The sequence below is a fragment of the Vicia villosa genome, linkage group LG1, assembly GCF_029867415.1.
Source record: "Vicia villosa cultivar HV-30 ecotype Madison, WI linkage group LG1, Vvil1.0, whole genome shotgun sequence".
In the NCBI taxonomy this organism is placed as follows: domain Eukaryota; kingdom Viridiplantae; phylum Streptophyta; class Magnoliopsida; order Fabales; family Fabaceae; genus Vicia; species Vicia villosa.
Genome location: NC_081180.1, coordinates 188,415,257 through 188,426,605, shown reverse-complemented (window position 1 = coordinate 188,426,605; position 11,349 = coordinate 188,415,257). Strand labels below are relative to the sequence as shown.

The 11,349-nt window shown below is 34.8% G+C and overlaps 1 protein-coding gene across 1 annotated transcript; it reads right to left on the bottom strand.

Annotated features, from left to right (window-relative positions):
* Positions 1-1,671: 1,671 nt before the first annotated feature.
* LOC131621364 (probable pectinesterase/pectinesterase inhibitor 20) lies at positions 1,672-3,560 on the bottom strand. Its single transcript, XM_058892407.1, has 2 exons — positions 2,566-3,560; positions 1,672-2,483 (listed from the first exon to the last, which is right to left on the bottom strand). Exons 1-2 carry the CDS (start codon positions 3,536-3,538, stop codon positions 1,792-1,794), a joined length of 1,665 nt encoding a protein of 554 aa, XP_058748390.1. The 5' UTR covers positions 3,539-3,560; the 3' UTR covers positions 1,672-1,791.
* Positions 3,561-11,349: the final 7,789 nt, after the last annotated feature.

The window sequence follows — 11,349 nt, the reverse complement described above, 5'->3', positions numbered from 1 at the left end:
TCTTCTTCTTCTTGATCCCGTATTTTTTCCTATAAAAAAATTGACCAAACCTTTAAAATTATTTAAATATCATCCTCTTAGCATTTTTGTTGCAAAATCGTTAATAATTTGTTCATAATCAAGGTTCTTCAAAAAATTATTTTCAATTTAAATCAACGCAAGACTATTTAATATTTTAATCTATCTTGTGACATGGTAGACCTTAAATAATATTTTAATAATGTTAATTTAGAAAAACTTCTTTTAGTAGATGCAACATTGATAGAAATAGTCAATATTACTCTATAATCTATGCGTGCATTAGGAAAACAATTAAAAGTCTTTAAAGAACTCAATATCATATAGCTTGATTTTGATTCAACTGTTAAAACTTCTCTAATAACTTTCAATTCTTCAAACAAAATTTCACCATCAAGATCAAGAGAATCGCCATGTTTTAAACAAGTTTCAAGATGTTTACAACATGCTTTCAAGTTCCTATCAAATAATGATCTAAGCCTTTCAATACTAAACAAGAATCCAAAAATATTTTCATATATGCTATACTACTCAAATCTTCTATCAAGTGAGCCAATTGTTTGATCTACAATGTATAAGAAATAATTATTTCAAAATGACTCGTAAGAAGACTTAAGATTCAGTTATGTGAGTTGAGATGGATTTTCATCATAGTGTTGTTTTCTACTAATTTGACGTTTTTGAATAAACACACATTCAATCTCTATTTCATTCTCAATCTTTTCAGCACTAGTCTTAGCATTTACAAATCCAGATTCTCTATATTTTTTCAATACTTGATCAAACCTTTTACTAGTTCCATATCCACATTAATACACATGTTTTTTTTTTTTTGAAAACTTTCGCTAATTTCATTAACAACAGTTAACAATTCAAACCAAATAGTCATAGCTACTAAAAATTCAAAGTTTCCAATTTCATGAGTCGCTAAAGATTCGACTTCACTCTTATTTTAGGGATCATTATCTTGTTTAACTAGTTGAAGTAGTGCTTCACTCTTAATTTTGGGATCAATAATATAAAATATTTTCTATATCATTGTTTTAATTTTAGTGTCTCAATTAAACTCTTTAGTTGCTAAAATTATGGATATATTAATTGATTTTATTTTAGAGAAATTAATAAATTTTATTCTACTCTATATTTTATTTATGAAAAATTACATTATTTTATTAAGTAGTGCCCCTATAATTTTGTTAACCAGTATCTAAAAAAAATATTTTTAGCAAGTATTTTTGTAATTGAAAATTCTCTTTTAATATAAATAGGGGGAAGATTTTTTTTTTGGTACCCCTAAAATTATGAGGCCCTGGGCTTCCGCCCTGCAAGCCCGTGCTCAGGACCACCCACGGCTCTTGTGATAATTGATTCCCAGCCCCGATGCCAATTCAAGGCTTTAAACATGCAACCCACCAAACAAATGGGTCTATAATCATCCAAAGATAATTGATTTTAGGATTTAGGAATCAACGTCAAGAAAGAAGAATTAATCGCCTTAGATAACGATCCTCCTTCAAAGAAATGCTTTGCGGCTATTTATATTTTAATAGTTTTTAACTGTTTTATTAATATACTATCTTTTCCAACAGAAAAAAAAAAGTCACTCTTTTAGAATTATGAATGAACATTATTTATCAATTAATTAGTTTAATAACAATTTTTACAATAAGTTTTCGGTCCCCTCATGAAAATACACTCTAAAGAAAAACACACGTTTACAGAAATAAAAAGTATAAAACTCAACAAGTTGGTATAGTAGGTGGTTGTATTTGACTATATCAATCCACTCAAGTATGGAACACCTGTTTGAGGAATCCAATCATCACCACTCACAAAATTAGAGACTGTGAAATTTGCGGCATCCGAAGCATTAATAACATGATAACCAGACCATGTGACTCGATTTGCAGTGCTTGAACCACCTCCTCTATTATCATATTCTGCATAATACAAAGTACTCAATGCAAAATCACCATCCCATATATGCCAACCAGAAGGATTTATGAAACTATCCATAGATGATTGCATAACTACCGTCCTTGAATAATTCTTCCATGGTCTCCCTAAATATGTTTCAACTGTTCCAACATTAGGAGCCAAATCATCTGCTGCTTTAATAGTTGCATTTTGTATAGAAGTTCCTGTGTTTTGATTTGGATCGGTTCGACCTTGCGCTGTGATGGTATTGAATTGTCCATTAAGAGGAAGACGAGGATATATGTTACAGTTTTGTAAAACAACTGCAGCATTTCCAAATATGAAATCAACTGTTCCATAGATATCACATTCTCTATAGAATTGCCTCAAAGAATGTGTATATAGTGTGTCTTGATACCCTTCAAAGCTGCAACTGTAGAATGTTGACATGTCTGCTCCACTTCTCATTGCAACTGCTTGATGTTTTCCAGGTCCAGCCGTGTTGCGAAATGTTATATTAACTCCCACAAACCCCTGACCTACCACAGCTGTAAATTCACATAAAGCATCAAGTAAGTTATTGAAATCTTTTTCATATATAACATATGTCATAATATAGTTTTTTCTTACCAAATGTGGCTGAATTGAATGTTGTGAAACCATCAACAACATTGTGATTGCCTGTGATAATTGTTTTATTGATTCCTTCTCCAACCAGCATCAAGTACTTCTTCTTTTTGTCAATAGATACATACTCTTCATACACACCTTCAGTGATAAAGATGAGAAAGTATCCATCACTAGCAACTGTGTTATTTGGTGCAGCTGCAATTGCATCATTGATAGTGCTAAAGTTTCCACTTCCATCTTGACTAACAACCACAATATCACTTACCACAACACTATCTTCATCAGTTTGAAGTAGCTTTCGCCCATGGTGTCTAGCTGAGTCATAAATAGCGCGTGCTTTATTTGACATCTTCAACGGTAAACGACCATTTTTGAAATTCAAATGTTCACCATTTTGTGGCCATGATGTTCTTATTTTTTTCTCAGGCATCCAACCCTTCAAGAACAAAGCTAGGGTTACACTATGAAGCTTTATTTCATTAGAGAGTGATAATGACAAGTCGTTCTTCACTCCCTGATCAGAAGAAACTATAGCGTTTAGCCCATCCAAACATGTTTGTTGGTTAGTCAAAACTGCACTAAGGAACGTTTCGAAATCTTCTGCTTGAGAAGTTGGAAGAATATTACTATATGTATTTGTGGTGGAATAGGTGTTTGATAAGTATTCGAAACTTAGGCTTGCAAGGAATCGACAATCTTCGAGAGCACGAATTGTGGACTGAGACATAGACAAGCCACCTTGAAGATACGAGTCCAATAAGTTCATGAACTTACGCGATTGGGATAGCGATTTTTGAATAGAAATGCGACCGTAGTCATAGATGTTTCCATTTTGATCACCAATAACGGTTTTACAATAACTAGGATTTACAATAGAGTTGCAAATGGCTTCTGGTGGAACACCATTTGCAACACTCAATGACACAAAGAACAAGATCACGGAAAGGATATAGGAGAAGTGGTTGAAAGCCATTGTTTTTTGGATGAAGGAAGGAAGGATTGTTATAGGCAGATGGATGAATATGATGTGCATGGCTTGTAGGGTTTATATAGAAGATGAATATTCTTTGTGGCATTATTATAATAATTAGTAAGAGTGAGGGAAAGTCAACTAATAGCTAGATGGAATTTGTCTTTGAATTTATCTTTGATTTTGATAATGGCTACCGTGAATGCATTCACCTACCTACCAACATTCTTTTGTGAAATATTTAATTTAATTAGGTATTTAGGAAGAACTTAAACATTCATCAAGTTCAATGTAATCGTATAAACAAATATTTGTTTGGATTATGTTTACTTATTTAGATTGGTATAAGGTTAGTCTGTTACACGATTGTGATCTATATGTCCCTGGAATATAAATATTATAGTTTAGTTTCCATTTGTGGGGTTGGTTCCCAACCGTCACAAGACACAAAAGTACAAAATAAAAGATTTTCGACAAGATAACATAAACGTGGATGCAATATTGTAGTGCTTCTAGTTAGAAGAACTAAGACTAATAAGAGCTTCTATGCACTAAGATTACCGAAACAATATTGGTCCCAATGATCAGTTTTAAAGAATTTTCAGTTCTTATGAAATGGTGGGGACTTTGCAAATGGTAAAAGTTGCCGAATAAGTGTTGAGAAGATTTATTAGTAAAACTCATATTCAGTTTGATACCTGTTAGAGGTTTTGGGATCATGAAAAATATGTAAAAAGGATAACAGATCCGGCAGTTATCTTTTGGATGTAGTCACGCAGTTAATCTATTAAAAACAGTTGGATCTTAATCACACTGTAGAAAATAACAAATCGCAATCCGGTTAAAAGACCTTTCACATCATCTCCTTAAAAAACAAATTTGTTTGCTTATCGAAAAAAAAAAAATTGTTTGAAAAAATATGACAATAGTTTATTGCTCTAATATGTGTGTTTAAGTGTGCAATCATTACTACAAAAGTGTTTTAACTTGGTTCAAACAATGTTTTTACTTCGGTTTGGTGGACAAGATAACGAAGGAGAAATGAAAAATTTATCACCTTTTTTTTGGTTTGCTTTTTCATGAGGTGAAATCAGGGGTAGGTTTTTCCACGAGGTGAAATTAACACTAAAAATCATTCTCCTAGTTGGATGACAAGAGTTGAGAAATGTTTTGATTAATGTTGGTTCCTTAATATAATTTCTTCTCTTGTAATTGATAGAATTATTTTCTTCAATACATGCTTGTAAAAAATGTCCAATGTTGATATAAAAAATGTGAATGTATTTGTTGTTGAGTTTTAATATTTCTAACAACAACTAACATTGCTAAGTCACATCTATGTCTTCCTAGCTAACATCAAATATTTTTAACAAGCATCCATTTAATAAAATAATTTTAAATATTACAAGAGAATGTACATTAAAGAATCAAACTTGAGACATTTCTCTTATATCCATTCTAAGGAATGGTGTTGTAGTTCATGTAATGCTTTTATTATCAACAAGTTTTCATTATTGGTGTTCGCTTTTCAACACTCTCCACTCTACATTTGAAGATCAATTATTGTGATAGGTATTCAATAATTTTTTTAAAAAAATGAGCTAAACTGACGTTGTTAGAATTCGAAGGAGGTTGTATGGATCCGAGTTATTCTTTTTACGAGTTTTGTATGGATCCGATGTATTTTATCTCGTAATTATAATTGGATAGTAATTTTTTTTTGTGACGGGGTTTCCCGTGTATCTTTGTAATCGGGTTGGAGAACCCTTAGTTCTCCTTTTTAATTTATTTATTGATTACAAAAAAAAAAAAGATCATAACATTTCTCCTCTGTTGATAGCACAATAGAAAAAAAATTAAAAAAACGCTTCAATGCAGTTGTTGGAATTCGAAGGGGGTGATTCATAACTCCCCCGGTTGCTAGCACAGCCGAGGAAATATGTAGTATTTTTAATAAAAATATTAAAATGTTGACGCGTCTATGATTTATACTTTATACCTCAATTTTTTTGTTGGCTGATGTAAAAGCTTGGAAAACATGCATACACACTTTGCCAATATAGGTTAAGTTTCTTAGTGTGTATGTATATATATTTAATCAAACCTTTCAGTTCCTTCAACATGCGATTTTGACTGCCTAGATGAACAAGGATGCCAGTTCTCCTGGACACGACGTATGAAAAACGTTATATGCTATATGCTGCTACGTTAAGCTATAATCCTGCTATCTTAAGCTATATGTTGCAACCTTAATATATCACTATAACAAAAAGATTAAATATTAATATCAAAACTCTTTTCATATATGCTTTATACTGCTATCTTAAGTTATAATTCTGTTTTAATGTTTTTCACGGTGTAGAATTTGCAGCATTGGTAAATGTAATTCTGTTTAGTAATTTCATGTTGAGCTTAGAAGCAGTAAAAGATTACGTGGTCTTAGGGCGAACGACATCACCAGGTTTCCTACCATATGAGTCTCATAGGAAGGCTACTGATTTATGATGCATTAGTCTGTGTTTCTGTTACTTGTTTTTACTTAAAAGTGTCATTTTTTGTATCATGTATGTATCGCATAATTTATAATAAGATTTGTTGGAATTATAAAATATTGGAATTATAAATTTATATTTAGGAGTGAATACATGTACCTAGAAGTCTATGCCTAGAAAATTACATACATGTATCTAGGAACTAGCAACATCCTTGAAAATCTTATCTTGTATTTACTCTCTAGTGTGTATATAATCAAATTACTTGAGTGTATTAGAAACTCAAGCATTTCACCAAATATTCACTTCTCTACATGGTATCAAGAGCTCTCGATCCTGAGAGACTTGCTTCCGCATAAACCCTAGCCGTCTTCATTTCGGTAAATCCCAAGTCACCTTCATCGTGACAATTTTTCTGCCTTTATTGCAGCCATGTTACCCTTAATTGCAATTTTTTTCTGCCTTCATTGCAGCCTTGTTACCCTTCATTGCAGCCTTGTTACCCTGTCCAGAAACACCTCACACAAACCCCTCTTTATTCCTTTCATCTGTCAACCCTTCATTGCTGTCTTTTAGCCCCCTCTTGAGGAATATTTCATCTTCTTGTTGTTATTTTTATTTTTACCTTGCTACAAATGTCTAAAAAAAATTATGTTGATTACTCTTTATCATTCACCGAGGATGAGGTGAATCGTTTAAAGGTTATACTTGACTCTGTCAGTAAGCCTTTTGGAAGTTGTTCTCTACCGACGACCGGCTTGAGCGTATGTTCTCAATCCTTTAGTGTTTGCGATAAAATACCTAAGAATGCTTGGATTTTGGACTCTGGTGCCACCGACCATATGACATTCAATCCCAGTTGGATTTCATCTTACACCTCCTCTGAGAAGAACCGTTATGTTACGGTTGCTAATGGTTCTTGTGCTCGTATTGATGGCTCTGGGAGAGTTAACTTGCAACCTTCACTTCAATTACAGGATGTGCTACATGTTCCCACACTCTCTCACAACCTAATATTTGTTCGTAAACTCACCCATGATCAGAATTGTAAAGTAATATTTTTCACTTCTTATTGTGTTTTTCAGGATCTTACCATGGGGAAGACAATTGGAGTTGCTAAGGAAAAGGGAGGGTTGTACTACCTATCTAATGAACCAAATTGTTCGAAGGTGTTGGCTTCCTACTTGCAGACTGAGTCTTCCGTGCCCTCTTCTCATTCCGCCGCACAAATTTGGCTTCAGCACAAACGTCTTGGTCATCCACCATTCTATTTAGTTAAGTATATGTTTCCTTCTTTATTTTTACATCATTCAGTTGAGTCTTTTAAATGTGACGTTTGTGAGTTAGCTAAACATCATCGTGTCTCTTTTACTCCTAGTTCCAATAGAAGTGCTGAACCTTTTGATCTCATACATTCTGATGTATGGGGACCTGCACCTATTTCTAATATTTCGGGTGCTAAATGGTTTGTATCATTTATTGATGATTGTTCTCGAGCAACTTGGATTTTCTTGATGAAGGATAAATCAGAAGCACCAGAATTGTTTATTAGTTTTCTAAATATGGTACAAACACAACTTGGCAAGGGGATTAAAAGAATCCGCTCTGACAATGGCAAAGAGTATGCCAATCACATCCTTCCAAATTTTACCAGTCAACGGGGAATAGTTCATGAATTTACATGTGTCGACACCCCACAACAAAATGGTGTTGCAGAAAGAAAGAATCGTCATTTACTTGAAGTTGCTCGAGCCATTCTCTTCCAAATGGCAGTTCCTAACTCATATTGGGGAGAAGCCGTTCTGACAGCTGCCTACTTGATTAATCGGGTTCCATCTCGCATGTTAGGTAATGTCAGTCCTGTTCAGTTTATGACTTCACGGTTTCCTTCTGTTTCTATTTTGCAGAGTCTCGAGTCTCGAGTATTTGGTTGTGTTGCCTTTGTCCATATCCATAAACAACACCGAAGTAAGTTGGACCCCCGCGCAGCCAGATGCATCTTTGTTGGCTGTCCCCCAAACAAGAGAGGATATAAATGCTATCATCCTCCTAGTCGTAAGTACTTTGTCTCTAAAGATGTCACGTTTCATGAGAATTTAGCCTACTTCACTCGTCCACAGCTTCAGGGGGAGAGCATTCAGAATGTAGAATTTGATTCCGAATTTTTAGTCCTACCTGAGTTGCCCATGACTCCTCTTATAAGTCCTATTACCGGTCCTACAATTGAGTCTCCCGAGTCGACTGTGAATCCTGTGTCAAGTCCTATTACTGATCCTCGTATTATTGATCATGCTTCTCCAAATATAGAATCTGAGTCGCCTGCTTCTATTTTTGTCCCTCCTTTGTCGTCTGTTTTGCAGGAACCATCATCCTCCATACCAACAAAAACTAAGGCTGCTGAGCCAACCTTGGTGTATCAAAGAAGAAGTAAGCCCGACCTGCTCCAAACACAACTTCAATTGCCAGAACCAGAGGTAAGTGTTGAAACTCATAATCCTATTAGTGATTCCCATAGCCCTGACACTTGCGATACTAATACAGATGATTTGCCTATTGCTTTAAGGAAAGGGAAAAGGTCATGTGCCAAATACCCTATATCTCAATTTGTCTCCTCTAAAAAGCTTTCCTTGCAGCATCAAAGTTTTATTTCTGCAGTTGACTCTGTGGTCATCCCATCATCTGTTCAAGAGGCATTGAAAGATAGAAATTGGGTCCAAGCCATGGATGAGGAAATTAAAGCTCTTGAAAAAAATGGAACTTGGGAGATTGTTGATAGACAGGAAGGCAAGAAACCCGTTGGTTGCAGGTGGATCTATACAGTCAAACACAAATCAGATGGTACTCTTGATCGTTACAAAGCCAGACTAGTGGCAAAAGGATACACACAAACATATGGCATAGATTATGAGGAAACCTTTGCTCCAGTTGCGAAAATGAACATTGTTCGAATCTTATTATCTCTTGCTGCTCACTCCGGATGGGAATTACAACAATTTGATGTCAAAAATGCATTCTTGCATGGAAACTTAGAAGAAGAGGTGTACATGGAGATCCCGCCGGGATTTGGCCCTTCATGTGGATCCAACAAGGTGTGTCGATTGAGGAAAGCCTTATATGGGCTAAAACAATCTCCTAGAGCATGGTTTGGAAGATTCACAAAAGCAATGGTGTACTTAGGCTACAAGCAGAGTCAAGGAGATCACACTCTTTTCTTTAAGCACTCGCATGAAGGAAAGCTGACTATACTTCTTGTTTATGTTGATGATATTATTATTACAGGAGATGATCAGGCAGAGAAACAATTGCTAAAGGAAAAACTATCGGCAGAATTCGAGATGAAGGACCTTGGACAACTCAAGTATTTTTTGGGAATTGAGGTTGCTTACTCAAACCTAGGCATTTTCATATCTCAAAGGAAGTATATACTCGATCTATTGCAGGAAACTGGGAAACTGGGATGCAAACCTTCAAGTGTTCCCATAGAGCAAAACCACAAGTTAAGCCTCGAAGAAGAAAGTGCCAAAGTTGACAGAGTCCAATATCAGAGGTTGGTAGGAAATTTGATTTACCTGGCACACACTAGGCCTGACTTGGCTTATGCAGTCAGTGTAGTGAGCCAATTTATGCATGACCCAAGAGTGCGACACTTACAATCTGTTGATCGCATCTTGCAATACCTCAAGGCTACTCCAGGAAGAGGACTATTGTTCAAAAGAGGTGGAAGCTTAACTATAGAAGCCTACACCGATGCTGACTATGCAGGATCAATTAGTGATAGAAGATCCACTTCGGGATTTTGCACCCTCTTGTGTGGGAACCTTGTCACATGGAGAAGTAAGAAACAAAATGTAGTGGCTCGATCAAGCGCTGAGGTAGAATTTCGAGCTTTGGCTCAAGGAATCTGTGAGTTACTTTGGATGAGGATCATTCTAAATGATCTGAAAATACAATGTGAAGGGCCTATGAAGTTGTTCTGTGACAACAAGTCAACAATCAGTATTGCTCATAATCCTGTTCAGCATGACAGGACCAAACACATTAAGATTGACCGTCATTTCATCAAGGAAAAACTAGACAGTGATTTAATAGCTACATCCTACATTCCTTCTAGGCATCAACTAGCAGATGTGTTAACAAAAGACTTGCCACCTGATCGTTTCAATCAATTGACTTGCAAGCTGGGAATGATTGATATCCATTCACCAGCCTGAGGGGGAGTGTTGGAATTATAAAATATTGGAATTATAAATTTGTATTTAGGAGTCAATACATGTACCTAAAAGTCTATGCCTAGAAAATTACATACATGTATCAAGGAACTAGCAACATCCTTGAAAATCTTATCTTGTATTTACTCTTTAGTGTGTATATAATCAAATTACTTGAGTGCATTAGAAACTCAAACATTTCACCAAATATTTACTTCTACAAGATTTGATATATGATTCAGAAAATAGGTGTTTCGATTAACATTTTGAGATGATGTTTTCTGAAATTCTTTATGAAAGTAGTAGTCGAGATACTTTACAGCTTGTAACTTCTATGAACGGGAGATTGGTCTGGACAAGATAACAAACATGAAAAACAAAATGAGTCATTCAAAGTATTTTAGATCTAGAATTTGAAAGCCAACTTTAATACAGAGTTTCTATTAGAAATTGTTTTTGAAGTTCAGAACTGATAGAAAATGTATTCATTTACCTCACCTTTATTTTTGGATTATTATTTTCAGCATTTCTGATACCTGCCTTGGTTGCGGCTTTAACTTTGACCAGCCTTATATTTCTAAATCTGATCATCCAGGTTTGTTAAACAAAAAAATTAAGTATGTTATTAATTTGATGAAACAAAATATAATAAACAATGCTTTCAATCATTCTTCTTTGACACCATTTCTTACTTATATCCAACTGTGCAAAATGTGGAATTTTAATAGCTCCTCAAAATGTGGTCGGATTGAAGAGGATTTGAATCATCTTTTCCTTCATTGCGATATTGCTAGAGTTTGGTGGAGTAAATTGTACATTTGGCTTCGCCTAGATGATGCTTCTTCGACCAGAACTATTTTGGAGCGGCTTGCTTGTTTGGATATTTCTTGTAAGTTATCTTTTCGCTTGGATGTTGGTTTGTTTCTTTAGTTTGGTTTTTTGTTGGGTTGTTCGGAAGTTTAGAAATGAAATCATCTTTAAAGATTTAAATTTGGCTAATTTTGATGGGATGGAGTTAATTAAATTCATTTCTTGGGAATGGTTTATGACTTTCTTTAAGGTGAATTTGGGTTATCTTGGCCGGATTGGTGTGTCGATCCGAGACCTTTTTTAG